This window comes from Convolutriloba macropyga, chromosome 12, assembly GCF_964194025.1.
Source record: "Convolutriloba macropyga chromosome 12, txConMacr16.3, whole genome shotgun sequence".
In the NCBI taxonomy this organism is placed as follows: Eukaryota; Metazoa; Xenacoelomorpha; order Acoela; family Convolutidae; genus Convolutriloba; species Convolutriloba macropyga.
Window position 1 is genome coordinate 31,249,939 of NC_134479.1, and position 18,059 is coordinate 31,267,997.

General features: G+C 33.5%; 1 protein-coding gene across 1 annotated transcript; it reads left to right on the forward strand.

The window, feature by feature from the left end:
- Window positions 1-3,622: 3,622 nt before the first annotated feature.
- Window positions 3,623-6,728, forward strand: LOC142350739 (uncharacterized). The gene is made up of 2 exons (XM_075402690.1): window positions 3,623-3,679; window positions 5,975-6,728. Exon 2 carries the CDS (start codon window positions 6,019-6,021, stop codon window positions 6,577-6,579), a length of 561 nt encoding a protein of 186 aa, XP_075258805.1. The 5' UTR covers window positions 3,623-3,679; window positions 5,975-6,018; the 3' UTR covers window positions 6,580-6,728.
- The last annotated feature ends 11,331 nt before the right edge of the window (window positions 6,729-18,059 follow it).

An 18,059-nucleotide genomic window follows, 5' to 3' on the forward strand; every position in this document is an offset into this window, starting at 1 on the left:
GATATCAAGATTTGTAGAGCCCACCGAGTTCTAAAAAACAGATGCTGCTTGAAAATTAACTCACAATTAAAGTGAGGAATAATTATTGAAAAGGCTCGGAATATTACGTCTCCTACTTGCGTGATAAATTGGCAAAAAAAAAATAAAATTGTTTTAGTGAAAATATAGAGATTTACGCAGTCAACTGAAACTTTGAGACTAGCATTTAGGCTATGAAAGTTAGGAGTTTGATTAACATGGAACTATTTACGGCACAAAATTGGTAAAGCAACTTCAATTAAAATGAACATTGAAGACACAAACAAACTTTTTAAATCACAAAGTACACAAGAAAAGAAGTCCAATTAATCAAAGTTTTTAGAAAAAGTAACTAACACCGTTTACACCAAATTTATTTATTGTACTAGAAAAACTTAACAAGTATATTAAATTCAGTTTATAAGAGAAATAATGAAAATCATTTCCAAAAGAATTCTGGCCAATTAACGGGGAACAAGTTTAAAGAGTTAACATAGACACTTTAATGATATCCGCAATTAGAAATATTTAAAAAAGAATCCTTTCTGAGAAATAATTAGGAAAACAACAAGATATTGACACAAAAATTTGAAAAAGAGTAATTAGAGGAAGTAAATTTTGATCAAAAAGAAGGTTAAGAACGACGCATTTATGTTTGCCGGACATCAACGCTATGCGTGGAAACGTAATTATGCATGAAACAATCATATTACAACATTCAATTAGAAAGTGAGAGAACTTGCTTCGGATGCTGTTGCTGTAGCAGTAGCCCATAATCAATACTATAAGTCAGTTCTGCTGGTGATACTTGAAAAGCAACAATTATGTCAGCAATTGCACAAACAAAAATTTATCTCAGGCAATCTTAAAGGGGTACAAAATCCCTGTGGTCCTCCTCAATTTAAGGCGTCACTAATAAGAACAACTGAAAATGCAGTTTCTTTTACGAAGAAGGAAAAGCACATACATTGATGAGGTTATAAGTTTTGTTAAATCAGATTGTTTCAGAAGATGGAAAAATGTATGACGTCGAATTCACTTATCGTGACTTGAAATTGTAGAATTTTGTTTTTTGCTTAGGTTGAAAACGTGGGTTTTCACTAGAGCCCAGAACTCTAACTGAGGATTGCTATAAGCAGTATCAGACAAATGACTCTGCCAATTAAGCAATCGGTCAACAACTCAACTCAAGAAATCAGCCTTTTTTGGAATCTTAATGTCCCCACCATGGTATCTATAAAACAGACTCCCGAATGTGACAACGAAGAAACTTGCCCCGTGGTATATACTCCCTACCAAGTATGACAACGCTGAGTTAAATACCTGTTGACAATTAACTTCTATAAACTTGGTCCCCACACAGAGTAACGTTATCTTGCCACAACTCATACTGTTTTACATAGTGTAATCGCACTACCATGATAGTCGAAAGACGGCTTGCAACACCTTTGAACTAAAACTTGTTGGAGTGGGTTTCTCCAATTTCGATCCAGAGGTTGAGTAGTTGCACTTCAAATAAAAATAAATGAAAATTTCAAATCTTACATAAATTTAGAGTTTTTGCCGGACAGTCATATCATAAAGAATGTACACTTTTTCCGGTAGTACATCTCTCCTCGATAAAATTTGTTGGATTATTAGACAACAATTTGTCATTTTCAGACTTATCTGAAGACCAGTCACCTCTGACTAAATTAGCTATGTCCACGCTTTTGTGCGTTCTAGAATTTTCATGTATTCATCGTGCGTTCAAAAAGGCACATTGCCTGACATTTGTCTATTTTGTGTTCAGGCTTCTGGTTTTCATTTGTATAAGAGAAACCTTACCATAGATTTAAATGGCCTGTCTTATACATATACATTAATTAAGCAGAATAATCAACAAAAAAATATTAAATTGAGGTATTGAAATCTGCCCAAGTTGCGCAAAATTTTACTAGTTTTCCCAGATAGAGATTTTCTATGACTCTAGACGAATGATTGTCCTATGTCAGTTAAAAATTGGGATACGGATTGCACCTTGCCTTTTGCAATTTTTGATTCAAATTTGCTGATATTTTATATTTTGAGATCTTTTAATTGAATGAGCAATATAAAGCGCAGTTAAAATTGTACGCGTTTTCTGCAATTGGAAAAAAATTTGTATGCTCAGCTGCTCTGAATTTTGCGCCTTTAAAGTTGTACATAGGCATTCAAAAATCGAGGACTGAATAGAACTCGTTATGCGGCTGAGATTTACTCATTTCTGTGGTCACATGAGTTGATGTGTTCTACTTAAAAAGCATGAAAGTGTGTTCTTCGTTTTTTGTAATTCGAAAAGATTTTTGTGCTTTCTACGGTCCCAACCCCTTCATGCCAACTTTGCTCAATCAAAACCGTACAGACATTCGACCCTGACCATAAGGACTTAAGAATATAAAAACTGTTGAGAGTCCTCAGATCGGATTTTAAGGCCATTATTTATTTTTTTCGAACAAATTGAGATTCTTTTGATATCGTAAGCAACGAGACTCATTTGCTTGGTACTTTTTGAGTTTGTGCTCCATCGCTAATTATAAGCCCCCTTGAATCTGTTTTTCTGACAAAGAAGAAAATTTTGCGAATATATATGTATACTAAATGATTTTTCTACTTTCAGCATAAAATTGTGTTAAGATCAGAGCAGATCCAAGCAATTTGCCGAGAGGTAAGGTGTGTGGTTCACACGCCAATGATTGAGAGTTCAATCCGCTGCCTCCGTGAAGCTGTCTGTGTGAGGATGAGCTCTTACTTAACCATAGCTTCAGGTTGACCACAGCCTGACCAATGTTGGCTGCAATACTGGTACCACGTGAAAGTTTCAGACGCAAAAAAGTGGCTATAGTCACCAAAAAAGAGAGATGCTGCTCATAAAAAGATCAGTCTGAAATGTGGGGAATATTAAGAAAAAGGGCAGCTGAAAAACAGGCTACTGTAGACCGAATGCTGTTCCGCTGCGTTTACGCAGAAACCACAATTATTCTTATTATTAATTTCTTCTACCAAAAACGTTTTCGTGCAGTCGAGGGTTCTACGCACAGGCTTTTGTGCGTCCAAATTTATATACAGCCAGACTTTTAATTGTTCATGTTTCCAGACCAGGTAATTTTGAACGCACAACACCCACTCACACTGGTGCGTTTTTTTTTTTTGGTATGTAGAACTCAACTTCAGCTGGCGTCGATTTTGGTCTGAATCATCTGATTAGCGCCACACTTATGTCAACAAATATAGTCAAGCTTAATCAAAAGAATTCCAGTCCGGAGGAGGTGCACTGTGGTTTGTCGAGATACCTCATTTCATTGAACGTAAAACGATGATAGTAAAGTTATCTAGCTTTCATTTGGAATTGTTCATCGATTTTAAGTAATTGGAATCCTCCACGCCAAAATAAGCAACTTTCAGCTTATCTAGGCGTCGAGGATTACGACAGTGCATGTCTAATGGCAGTGAGAGAAGACTATTATCATTGCAATTGGCTCCTAAATTATTTGTTCCCAGGATTATCCGGTCTCCGACACCGAAATTTAGTATAATCAATAATTTCGACATCTCAAACAGACACTGCAATCACTTTTGAACTAGTTGGACCAAACAGAAGTAGGACAACTGAGAAATTTTCAAAACCTTTGCTTCAAACTTGGTAAGTTTTGCTGCATCTTTGAGGCAGCGAAAAAATTTTGACCTCTTTATTCAAATCTGTATTATTTATCCTACATTCTGGTTTTTGCTTGTCAACAGAACCATTTTTTCCTTCTGATTTTTACTTGATTAGCTTTGTAGACTCTGAGTGACTATGAGTTATGATTTCTTATTTGTTTTCGGCCTTTCTTTGAATACGAGATTAGGAACTAAGCAATGTTTCTATCAATGATGTCATCAATTTCCGTTAGGGTTGATTGTTTGGGCGTTGTTTCTATTGAAATTTTGAAAATAATGGCCAATATCAGAAGTGATGAGATAAATGACAAGATTCTTAATCAAAATGCCGTTAAAAGGCCAACATCTACGTCATGTTTTCATCAGGCATTATATATATATAAATTTATATATATATATATATATATATATATATATATATATATATATATATATATATACATATGCGACAAATTTTCTCATTATTTGTTTCGGAAAGAACTTCGAATTAATTGCTTATTTAGGACATCATATGCCCAAAAACACAGACTCAAAAACAGTTTTAAAAACCAAGAATAACTACAGCAGCAAAAAATGTGTTTCCTTTTGCATTATCTGGCCCACGAATTTTTTCATCAGTTGAGCTATTATGCAGGCAACGGAAACAACATTTTTGCCCTTATAACAAAATTTCAGAAACAAAGAATGAGAAATTTTTTACTTTCGTAACTGGAAGCAAAATGAAGTTCGGTTAATTTTCAGTAGGTTTCATTTAATTGTTGTAAAAGAAATAGCTAATTAGATATTTCACTCAAAAGGATAATACGTAACTGAATTACAACAGAATAACTTTGATTGGGTTAACATTGCAATTTGATTAAATGCTTTTTCTGCTGTCTTTTCTTTTTTGTAATTAAAATCGTTCTCTTCACATTTTTTCTACAATTTTTGTCTCAGGTTACTATTTTTCCTTATTACGTTAGCATTCTGCTGCAATCAAAATCTCCTAGAATTCCTTCCAATTGCATTTTATTTTCTAACTAAGTCATATTTATTTCAGGTCTGTAATGCAAAAAATATCTCCTATTTTGTCAAACAGTATTCACTATTGTTATTTAGATAAATAATATCTCTAAAAGTTAAGTTTTTTCTGAAAATTTCTTTCAATCTGGCTCGTGTTGATCCTCGTGAGCCAAAATCATTTTAGCAGTGAATCATAATTTTTCTTAACGTTTTGTATTGTCTATTTTGCATGGTTCATATATTGGTCTAATGAAAATTTTTTGGTGTTTTGTCTAAAGCAATTGAAGTGAAATTCTTAAAATGTAGATCTTTTTATCTGAATCAAAACTTTGAATCAAAAAAGCTCTCGTGGAAATATCTTTGGCTCATACTGAAAAAAATTTGAATAAATTGACTTTGAAAAAGGTTGGTAACAATTGGAACACAACACTTTCTAATTTTATCAATTGAATCTGATTGTTTTAGTCGTTTCGAACGTTTACTGATTTTAGCGTCGAGATCTCAAACATTCCGCACCAAACATTTGGTTAAGAGATGTTTAAAACTGAATTTGAAGAAAAAATAACTAAGTTCTCGCTTGTTTTAAAAAATGATACTTTAAAGTTTTACATAAGTTTTTTGAAAAAATTTCATCTGTAACAGTGTATACACCGTTTAGTCACTATTATAATGAATGATTTTTTAAAGAAAGGTTCCTACGCTTTCTGCTAACTGTCATATGTATCATTTTTCATTGTTCTTTGCGAATATTGATTGCTTTTTACATGGCATTTAAAATGATACTTTTCATGGGATTTGTTTAGTGTGGATTGATGCGACGCTTTAAAACAGTCACGTTGACAACTTTCCAAGATTTGAGGAGTGCTAAATTTTTTCCCGAGTGTTTGCTCTGAGATTTTTCAAAAGAGCGCTTTTCAAAAAAGTTTGTGCTCCCAGTCAAAAAGTTATACTTCAAAAAGATCGCTACGCGTTAAAAAAGCAACAAAAAGTCTTAATGATTAAAAGTATGGTTTGATTAGAATTAGAACCAATTTCAACATATCTAAACTTTGCAGGGGCTTTCAGGTTCAAAAATTTATTGAGAGCAATTTATTTATGTTCTCAGTGAGTATAGTCTGAAACCTGTGTGGTACGCACGGATTTTTAGCAGCCTTCATGTTAAAGCCAACTTATCAAAGTGACTGGCATTAGTTTTAACTCTTTCGCCCCAAAAAATGACTCTTTCGCGGGTTTTGATCATCACCTGTTCCAGTCAATGTGTGTAATATATTAACAGTTAAACGACGCAGAAGGCAAGAAGTTTTGATCAATTCATGCTGAATGGAAATCATTGAAGAGAGTGATGCCTGCGAGTTGTCGTCTCGGGATCAGAAAAGAGGGCAATTTTTCACTGCGGCAGATGGAAAATTGAAGATAAGAGCAGCAGTCCAAACCGTTAAAAAACAGATGGAAAAAGGAAATGCATTCGTTATTGCTGGTACCGTGACAGTGATTTGCGTTTTGTTGTTTGTTTCACTTCTAATCAAACAGGAAGTCGAAATCGCAAGTTTGAGAAATGACCTTGTTCAACTCGAGGATCTTGTGAACAGAATGAACAATCTGGAGGCAGTGAAAGCAAATAGAGATGATGTTGAGATCCTACGAAACGACACAGAACAAATCCAGGCACAAATGATGAAAGATATTGAATCAAATGATGAGGAAATAGAACAGATGAAATCAGAAGAAAAGAAAATGCAAAGTGATAAAGAAAATGAAAAAGATAAATGGCCCAATGGTTCATACTGTGTCATTAAAACACATCACGCTTGTCCGGATGAGGTGTTTTCGCAGTGGGATCACACGGGTATCGGAAACTCTTTTTGCTGCAGAAACGATTAAACTTCGAAATCGCGAAGAATTATTTAACTAATAAATATTGGCACAGCAGGAAACATATCTCTTTTAACGGCAATCGTATTTGCTCCATTTTTCATTGAAAATGTTTCGTGAGCCATTAGATAGAAATCAATTTTCATTCTAATATATTTGCAGCCTTTTTGAATCATAATCAAATAAATAATTATCACTATATGAATCTTTTAATGTAATTACGCACATTTTCACTTCGTCCTGACAAAATGATCTGGTAAATTGGCGTGTCCTTCACTAGCCGCACTCTACGCAAGAAGAATTTACTTTCAATGGCAGAGAGATAAGGAGCACTGTTGTTAAATTTCTGAAATTGTTGAAGTGAACTTTCAAGGCGAGGAAGTAAACAGGAATGATTTTCGTTCATTAAGTTAACTCGCCTAAATATATAGGCTACTTTTGATCACACTTAAAACAAAACCGGTGTTCGAATTTTATACAAAAATTTGCTTTTTGATAAAACTGGAGAAATTTTATGCTAAATCATTGACAAAAGAAGACGGAAATATTAAAGTCACTATCAGCAAAAATCAGTTTGAACATGAAATGGAAGGCACAGTATTCTATGGGTACAATGATTTTCTAACCTTGACAACTAAAAGTAAGAACAAACTGAGGTCTAAGATTGAAAAATCAGATGTAGAAAAAAAACAATCGATGAAGATTTTGTAGATTTTGTGGTTAATAAAATTCATAAAAAATCATCAAATTGCTTTAGGAAATGAAATGATAATTTTTGACAAAGTTAACGAAAATGTCGATAAGGATTGGTATATAAGCGAAATATTTAACGACTAAGGTCAAATCAGTTCTTATTTTCTAAAAGAGACATAACCAATCAGCAGACTTGATTGCATGTTAAATTTTAAAAATCGCAAACCAAAGGTAACCAAGTAAAAAAAAATACGAAGAATTCTATGCCATGAAGGGAATCGGAGTGCGCGAAAAGTAGCCACGTTAATGTAGAAACTAATCATGTTAATTTAAGATCAGGTGCAAGCTGAAAAAAGGTTTTACTTACAACATAACCTCAAAACAAGTTTAAAAAAATATGAAAAAAGTGTAAAATTATATTGGTTTGATTTTTCAAACAAATTAAAAAAAACTTTTTTCCTCCCAATATTCAATATGTAGACAGAAAAATGCTTGCTTAGAAAGGCCGTAGGAATTTTACGATACAAGGGGAGACGACTTGATAAATAATATGCGTCGAGACAAGTTTACACTTCCAAAAGATAAAGTCTTCAAATAAAACCACGTCATTATTTCAAAACAGTAATTGGTCTCTATCAGAAAAAAGTACATGGAAAAGAAATCAAATCTTTTAAAAAAAAGCGCTAGACTCACGGTTAAAAGTTAATTTTAAATTATCAGTACCATTAGATACCTAGATGAATTAGAGGCTATTTTAGTTTGCGAAAGATCTCTACAAAACGTAACCAACGATAGTGGAAGAGCCGGTCAACCAAAAATTTCAACTAATACCTGAATAAAATCTTTAAAAAAATGATTATGTCAGCTTGAAAAGGAGAATAAAAGTTTTCTACAATTAATTGAGCATTTCATTAAAAAGACAGAGCATCAGAACAATTCGCATTTTTGAACTGTTATAAAAACAAGTGCTAATATTAACCAAGCTCATCGGATGACAACAAAAAAACAAATGTTTAATGATGTATTTAGCGAATCAGTAAAGCATTTACAAACTTAATTAAACCTTTTAAAAGCACAGCAGCAGATAGATCGCCATTAGACCATAGAGTCCATTTTCAGACGTCTCATTTTCGGAAGACACCATTCATGATACTTAATTCAAATGTTATCCAGTGGAGTTTCAAATAAAATGGGCGTGAAAAAAAGGAAGGCCAGATTTATAAACAATTGACAATTGGCAAGATTTTGTAATGAAAATTTGTCTAATGTAACCATCAACTAGTCTAGCGAATTAGTCATTCATTTAAAAAAAGAAATTCTAGCTTTTCGCGGGCAAAATTTTTCAACTGTTTTCCATTGGCTAAAAACTTAGCCTTTAGTACAAAATTAAACTCCAGTTTGACAAATACGTCTAGGAAAATTTGGATTTTATTTGATGAGTTGTTTCTAGAACAGAATTGATTAATGGGAAAATTGTTGCTCGTTTTTTGCTTGAGCAAAAAAATTGGCAGTTCAATTTGTTTATTGATATATTTCGCTTCCATGGTACAATTTTCACGCCCTATGCAATTAGTCATTAATTTAAAAACTTCGTAGAGGTGAAGCTATTGATCTGAAAAAAAAAGTTTTTATGTTACCATTAACGATAGATACATTGAGGAATTTGAGGATATTTCATTTTGCGTAAAACGAGAGTGGAAAAACCGTGCAAACAAATTGTCAAATATTGACTAATTGAATCAAATAAAATGGTTCTCTTAGCTTGATAAAGAGAAGAAAAATATTTTACCATACTTTTAAAAAGTAAAGCCATCTTAAGAACTCGAATACACATTTTTGACCGAAAAGTGGACCAGTGTTTCAAAAGTTGCATTGACCTGTTTCATTGACCTGTGCCGATGATTCAAAAGTTGCTGAATAAGTAGTTCAGCAGATCTTTAAAAAGACAGTGCATCAGAACAATCCACATTTTTGAATTGTTATAAAAAGAAGGCGCTAAAACTAAGCAAACTCTTTAGATGGCAACACTAAAAAACAATTGTTTTCTGGCGTAATTAACGAATCAGTCAAGCACTAACAAACTTAATCAAAACATTTATAATTAGAGCATCAGCGAGATTGCCATTAGTCCATAGAGTTCATTTTCAGGCGTCTTATATTCAAAAGAGACAATTCATGCTTCCTATTTCAAAAGTTATCCAGTGAAAATCCGATATAAAATGGGCGAGAAAAACAAGGCAGATGGTATTCAGAAACAATTGACAATTGACAAAAATTTTGATGAAAAGGTGTCTATAAACTAGTCTAGCGAATTAGTCATCCATTAAAAATAATTCTAGCTTTTCGCGGGCAAAATTTTTTAAATGCTTTCCGCTCGTTGAAAAGTTTAACATTTGCTGAAAAATCAAACTCCAGTTTGACAAGTACGCTTGGGAAATTTCGGATTTTATTTGATTGGTGTTTCGTCGAAAAGTGTTGACTAATGGGACAAATATTACTTGTTTTTTGCTTGAGCAAAACATTGACAGCTCAATTTGTGTGAAATAATTTGAATCCATGCTACATTTTTCAAGTCCTATGCATTTAGTCTTTAATTTAAAAATTTCAGAGAGGTAAAGGTGTTGAGCTGAAAAAAATAATATTTAGAATACATTTACCAATAGATAGATTGATGAATTATAGGCTATTTTATTTTGCGTAAGACGATAGTAGAAGAATCAGGCAAAGAAAAATGTCAAATTTTGACTGCATAAATCTAAAAACTTATTCTGTTAGCTTGAAAAAGAGAAGAAAAATTTTTTACCATAATTTTATGTTTCCCTTCCATAAGGCTTAGCCGTTAAAAAATACTAAAGCCATCTTAAGAACTTAAATGCAATTTTTGACCCATAAGTGGACCTGTGTTCGTTGTTTCAAAAGCTGCTGAATAAGTAATTGAGCACATCTTTAAAAAGACCAAGCATCAGAAAAATCCACATTTTTTAACCGTTATAAAAAGAAGGCGCTTAAACTAAGCAAACTCTTTACATGGCAACAATAAATAAAATTGTTTTCTGGCCTATTTAGCAAATCAGTCAAACACTTAAAAACCTAATAAAATTTTTAAAAGCAGAGCATTAGCGAGATTGCCATTAGACCATGGAGTTCATTTTCAGGCGTTTTATAGTCAGAAGAGACAATTCATGCTTCTTAATTTAAAAGTTATCCAGTGAAGATCTCAAAAAAAACGGGCGTGAAAAACAAGACGGACCGGATTCAGAAAAAAGTGACAATTGGCAAAAATTTGTGGTGAAAAAGTGTCTATTGCGAGCCATAAATTAGCCTAGCGGATTAATCATTCTTAAAAAATACTTCTAGCTTTTCGCGGGCAAAATTTTTCATCTGTTTTCCGCTCGCTGAAAAATGTAACCTTTGCTACCAAATCAAACTCCAGTTTGACAAGTACACGTAGGATATTTTGGATCTAATTTGATTCGTTGTTCTTAGAAAAGTATTGACTAATGGGACATTAGTCAATACATTATTGACTAATGGGACCTTGGTTGGTTAGACTTAAAAATCAGACGCAAAAAAATAGCAAATGAAGGCAAAACACAAGAAATCATTTAAAGTTTACTAAAACTCTTCCTCAAAGCCATAAACACCCTTTGGTTCTCTTAAAACAAAGTTTGTCTACATTTAGACTCCTGTTTATTTAAATGGGAGCTGTCACTAACGGAGCCGTGAAATAAATAAAGGCCAGTAACTAACATTAAAAAACGAAAGCAAAAAATTTTCAAAAAAAAGAAGCACCAACATAAAAATTATAAAGTTTCTGATTCTAAAAATCCTTGATGATATCGGACTTATCCTTGATTTTGCCGCGCGCTCATAAAACGGCCCAAGTGTTCCAAGTGTTTGCGAATTACACCAATTGTTAAGTGAAAATGTAAGGGTGCCTAATTTCAATTAGCGCTCTTTTGGAGATTAGCGTTTATAGATTAAAGTTTATAGGTCTTTGTTAAGGTTTATAGGTCACTACGTCTGGCAAACTTTAACAAATTGGACCAAAATGTATATTTTGAGCCATTTTTGATGAAACAGGTTCAAATTTTGAAGTTTTTATTAAAATTTTTTGATATTAAAAAACTTCAATCCAACAATTCAACAACGCTCATCTTTCTTTAAGGGTAACAATAAACACCTTACCGTTAATAAATTTAACTTATTTTATATTACGTTAAAGAAATTTTGCTAAATTTAAGCAAAAATTACAGAGAATGTGAACAAAAGCTGTCGAATCTTCATAAAACTTTAAACCTCGATAACTCCTTGTAAAAAACAACAATCGAAAAGATCTTTTTTATTCCATATTCTAGGATTTACGTGCTTTTTAGTGATACCACTCACAATTCTCTACGATGAAGATTTCGAGCGGCCAAAATTGTCTGAACAAAAAAAACAGTTGAATATATAGGTCTTCCTTCCCCACTAAAGTGGGGGTCGAAACAAAAAATCTGCTGAACCCAAGAATTGCACAAAATGAAATGTTCAAAAGTATGTTTAAACCGTTTTTCTAACACATTATTATAACAATTTTCTTAAGATTCGCTTAATTTTTTTCTGCCAGAGCAACATATTGAAACTATCAGGGGTAGAAACTATCAAAAGGTTGAGCATTTGGTTTAATTTAATTCTGAGGACCACAACCTTTCATGGAGGTATTAGTCCTCAATGAGTGAGAGGCGTACATGAAAACGTAAATAAGACAAAAACGTAAAAAGACAATAAAAGGGATTTTTTGCATTAGTGGTCGTATAACGTATAGCCCACCCAACCTGGTAATCTTGGCAATTATACCATAATGAGGACTACAATTTCGTGGGGACTATAATTTTGTGGGGGTAGGGGACGAAGCGACGCAAGAAATGCTAATTATGAAGCAGAACAAGAAGAGATTTCAGTGAGTTAGGAATTTATGTAGGGCAAGATCTGATAAGTTGCTCTGTAATAATCTGTGTAAGAATCTCGTGAACTATCTCGCAGGATTTTTCACGAGAAAAATCTTTGCGAGCTTGTTACCAGATCTTACACAATAAAAATTCCTGCTGATTAGAAATTTATCGTGCATGAACAGAAAGAAATCTAACCAAAAATGTCTAAATCTGAGACATTTTCTCTTATTTGATTCAAAGCTTATGAGACCGTATAACTTGGCAAGGTGCTTCAAAAGACAACAAACTCTTTAAAATTTTAAAAATGGAAAAATACTCAGATTACGATTATTTATTTCAATATTGAAATCATAACTTTTATAAAGTCAGTGGATTAAGGCTTTGGATGTCAAAGTATATATTTTTAGAAATCTTGTAAAATTCCTATATGAAGATTGCTTTGCGAATGAAGATGATAAGTTCTTTTTTCGTTTTGCGGTAACTTCTTGTTGCAAAAATTTGCCTGCTGTTTTCATCAAATTTTTTTTTCTCACAACGTGTCAGAAATATGCGAAGAAACTGATAAAACTAAATCAATTTTATCATGCTAGAGAATGCAAGAAGAGTTCTAATTGTGTTTTTGACGTTTTGGTAACACTTATGACCCAATCGGAATTTTTAGATAAATTATTTCGTGTAAAGGGTGCATATACCTGCTATTAGCTCGGTATTTTGCGAGCAAAACATCAGTTTTTTTTAACTTAAAATATTTTGACTAACTATGATTCAAACAATATTACTATTTCTGTATATAGATATTTTTGATTTTCGCATAAAACAACAGCCGAAATCTTCTTATACAAACCTCTCACCAAAAATACTTGAGACGTTATTAAAATAAGAGTTAAAAACAAAATTCCATATTTCAACAATCAAGTGACAATTTATTAGATTCAACGTCTTCTTTTTCCCATATCTGCATTTGAAAGTCTTTTCAAACAAACTAGAGCCACTTGAATCAATTTTGCGACCGTTTTGTACGTGAGGGTGTTTTTGATTAGTATAAAATGGTCAATAAGCTTTCTGTTTAGACTTAGAGTAGGCCACCCGATACGTAAAGGCTGCTATTAACCCAAATCCACCTGTCAACAGTCTCCAGCATCAGAGGTTGGCATAGATCACAAAATAATACACTCTCAAGGCGGCATAGAAGGAGCCAAAGTATGGTGCCCCTGCGTATGAGTTAGAAGAGCCTCGGGCTATCAGTCCATCTAGTCACTGTTTCTCAAATTATGTGGCTGGTGTTGTGTGACCAATGATGTTTAATCCGGCAATGGTTTTTGCACATTTAAACTGTTTTTGTCCGAAAAAAAATAAGACACCGATAAATGTCCTTGTATTTTTGAGTCACTTTGTTTTGATTCAAGTCAGTACCTTTCGGTTTTGCTATATGGTAAGCTTCCTCGATTATCATCATTCTCCGCTATTGGGCACTCAAATTGTGTCTTTTTTACGTTAGCATCCAATTATCTTGTGTGTCATTTTGCAATCCGTATTTTAAAAAACTACGGTCTTACACGTGAGTCGAAAGGATTCATGTCCAATCGATCGCCACTTTCAACGTAGGCATTTCTGAGATGTCTAAGCATCTTCTTCCTTGTTAAATAGTGCTTTTTATAAATTTCAGTTTCTCATGCAAAGAATTGTTCTCTGGAGCCCATAGATATTTTTCGGGTATACACTTTTTTAGCGAACCCCTATGTTGATGAAGGCTCATGTCATTCTACAACGTTTTCTTCTGACAACCTCTCTAGTCTCTTTTTAGTCGTCGTCAAACAGGTTTCTGAGACGCAGCAAAGTTTTTGGTCCTCAAATTGCAAATTCTATCTTGATGTCTTTTAAGCAAATTTTTAGATTTCAGTTCTAGTGTTTCCTTAATGTTTGTTTTTTTTTGTTTTTATGTCCAAAGACACTTCAATCAGCTTTGTAGAGAGCAGCACCATTTCTTGATATACCTCTCTTGTGTCTTGAATATTTAAAACGGATTAAGCAGTAATGGTGTATTGGAAATCTCACTAAGCCAAGATTTGGTTTTCAATATGAGAATGGAGATGTTTAGCGCAGGTCTCATTTTATCAAAAAATTATAAACATTTTAGTATAGTTTTATTCACATCTGCAATTTTTCTTTTTGGCTCTCTATTTATTGTTGAAACCAGACGCTTAAACTCAGCAATTTCCTTCTTTCCTTTGCTCTGAGGTTCATCTTACATGCTCAATTCATGTATGCAGTTTTTCTTTCAGTTTAGGAACAATAATTCCATGAGGATATTCTCTACCTGCAGGATAGATTCAAATAGTTTGCTCTGTGCCTTTAATTGGTTCCCGCCGGTATTACTAAGCCATTATCATGAAAAATCTGATCTTCAATGAACGATCTCTTTTCGCAGACATAGTAAAAAATTAGACTTAAAATTTCTGGGCCGAAGAAAAAATTTTTCCGACTCCTTTTCCAATTTTGACCTTGTTGTGAGTCTAGTCATGAGCTTCTTTAAATTTTTGCAATTTCAGGCTTCTTTTGAGGTTCTTGACTTTATCTCATTATGGCACCTATATAAACATGTTTAAGAGCACTGGCACGATCAAAAAGTACCAAAACTAGCTCTTTTCTGGGTCATCTCAAGTTTTGTATGATCTCTGTTTATGTTCTTATTATTTCCAGAATGCTTCTATGCATATTGGTGAAACTCTGTTAATTGTCCAGTTGGTGAGGAGTTTGCTCTGCAATTGCGCTTTTGATTTTTTGCGTAGACGTTTTCCTTCTAATTCTCGCATATATTCATGATGATTTTTCAGACTTTATATTTTAAACTTGTCTTGAACAAACTGAAAAATTTTTGAGTCTTAGTTTTCGTTCTTTCTATTATTTTGCTCGTGAATATGAGAGAAAAGGAACTAATTTTTTTCAGGTGCGTTCAGAATATCTAGAAAAACTCCAGTGTGTTCCTGTGTTTCTCAGATTCCAAGGATCTTAATGTAAGTCTAACCTCAGCCTCTTTGGCCTGTCTTCAAAAATTCTTCTGACTTTAGTTTCATCGAGAAGGTTTCTAGCAGCTTGGCATTTTGAGTTAGTCGTTGATGGATCAAATTCTTTTGATACTAAAGAAACTGACTTTTCTGGAGCTACTCACTTTCTTGTAACATTCGACCTAGTTTTCCTTCCATTTTCATAACGTTTACTTCAAGTCTTCTATGTCCTTCCGGTTCATAATCATTCAGTTATGCTTCCACTTTTTCAAGATTGATCTTGACTACTCATTTTTTGAATTTAGGTGTGGTTCTTTTGATTTCTCTGTTTATTTTATCTCGTTGTGTCATTTTGCTCTCAAATATTTCTTCAACGTACAGCCTATGCACTGACTTCCTCCATCAAAATATTTCTAGTTCACTTGTCGTTAGCTAAGGAGCACATCAATTAATTTCAGGCAGCCAACTTTTTCTGCAAACTCATGTTATTTGATTACTTCAGCACATTCGTTAAAGTGTTTGTTTGCACGAAATTGCAATTTAGTTGGGAGATCACATCTCAATTCTTTAAGCCGTAGAACATAACATATAATCAAGTAGAAATTGCTACGCAGATCTTCGTCCCACACGGTTTAGGCTTCCTTGAGCTTCGTGTGAAATTTTCAATAGATACCATTAACATTGCGTGACCGAAGTCCAATTTATCCGCCCAAGAGCTTTCCACGTCTCTTACTCTGAGACGGTTCACCACTAACAACTTGGTCAGCGCAGAAAACTCTAAGAGACAGGTCCGTGGTAGGTCCATGATCTTGGATGTCACTTTTTCCGTGCATCACCTTACAAAAAGAAAATTTTCTCAACTGTCAACATTTCAGAAATTTTTTCGGTAAAAAGCACACATTTCTGCCAATTCCTTCACATATGACACGTACTAACGCTCATCGGCAATTTTAATTGGGTCATAGTTTTTTTCATTTTTGAAACACCTGTTTCGACCAATGCTTTCGCGTTCTATTCAGGAATGATTTCAATCATCTTTGCCCATTTTAATCGCAATCTCGCAAATAGATTTTATTTAGCGCTAATAGCTTTTTGTCGTCTTTGCATGGTTTCATCGAGCAAGGAAACCACTCTTTCATTGCATTATTATTTGCAATTCCAATAATCTGTTTTCGAAATTTAAGGTAGTTAAGGCCCTGCTAACCTCTACTAAAAGTTGTCATTGCCATAATAACGAGCTGGACTCATAGCAAGGCGTCTGGCACAATACGAGAGCAAAATGCGGCAACCTTTGCAACACAAAATTGATTAAGATGGTCGAAAGACAATTTAAAAGTAAAATTTAGCGTTGAGGTGAATTTTTTAAACAAAAATAAAAATAGCAAAAGAAACGTCGCAACATCTTAATCTGGGCAGCAGATTGGTTTGATCTCCACACCCTCAAATTCGCTTCATTTCATACTATGAAGGATATTTTAAGTATTAGAATTGAAAGCATTATAGTATTACGAGAATGAAACTTAAATGAAAGCGTCAAATTTGTGAAATTTTTGCTCTCTGTGAATTAAACATAACGAATTTAAGAGTATACAAATCTTAAGGCCGTTTCTGCACAATAATAATACCAAATTCGGATTTAACTCCCGAAAGCTAAGTTTAAACTTTAGCGACATATGCATAATTTTTTCTGATGATTGGATAAATAAAGTTAATCTGAAAGTTTTTTTTGCATTTGAAGCTGGAAAAATTTAACATTTAGGTTTGAATGGGGCGCTATGTTTCAAACACTTATGCATTTTTTGCATGTTTTCATGTGAGTCCTTGCAATTATTTCAAACATACTAATTGAAGATGCATGAAATAGTTCAATTGAAACTTTTTTTTACTGCTCATGGATCTCAGCTGTGGTCAAATCTTCACTGACTGGAAGATTTTTGGTCACATTTTCTGTAAATAAACCTCTTTATTGCAATGGAGACTGAAATAGAAATAAAACATTTGGGTTCAAACCAGGCGCTAATTTTCAATATTTTTTAGGAGTCTGTCCAAGTTTTCCAAACGTCATCAGTTCTCCATGTGTTAAAGGTCAGGTTTTGTTCTTATTTGAAGGTGAAATTAAGTTCTCATAAGATGAATTTGTGCATCATGTCATATAATGACGCTGCGAATGGGTAGTCATAACAGATTAATTTTATCAACCGAAATTTCTAGCTCTGTTTGATTGTTGAACGGATTAAAATCGAGATGTTACATGAGATCAAATCTGCTCACATTAATTAACCATTGTGCTCTGCTCGAATAAAACCATTGTTGAATAAATTGCCTCATCTGAAACTAGGACATTTGAGCACACATTGATACATAACCCAAGACATAACCCTCGGTAAGTGAAAACATTTAAACCATTTGTAAATTTAATTTTTAAAAATCAGACTTAGTCTTACTCAAGCTGTACTTAATTTTTAGGCTCTAAGATTGTCAATTTCAGGCCATAGGTATAAGATTTTTAGTCGGTAATTGGCCCGCTTATGACCAAATTTTAATACCCGTAAATGATAGATGTTAATGGGTTCATTATCAAACGCCCCCAGAAAATATTCAGCCATGATAAATTTTAAATCGTTGATCAGACTTTTGGAAGACTTTTATTAAGAAGTTTGTTCTTGAAATATAAACATATTTTAGAACGCACTAACTCTTCATCGGCGAAAAACTGAATTTGGACGCGAGAAAACAACGAATGACGCAGCCGAAAATAAAATATGTTCTTCAATAAATCCCGGGTCGAGGTTTTTGGGTAAATTTTCGTAAGAAATGCGGTGAATGCGGTGAATTTTCGTAAGAAATGCGGTGATTG

What these genes read in the sequence shown, in the direction of transcription:
- LOC142350739 (XM_075402690.1), top strand. Translation starts at nt 6,019, where the DNA reads ATGGAAATCATTGAAGAGAGTGATGCCTGCGAGTTGTCGTCTCGGGAT.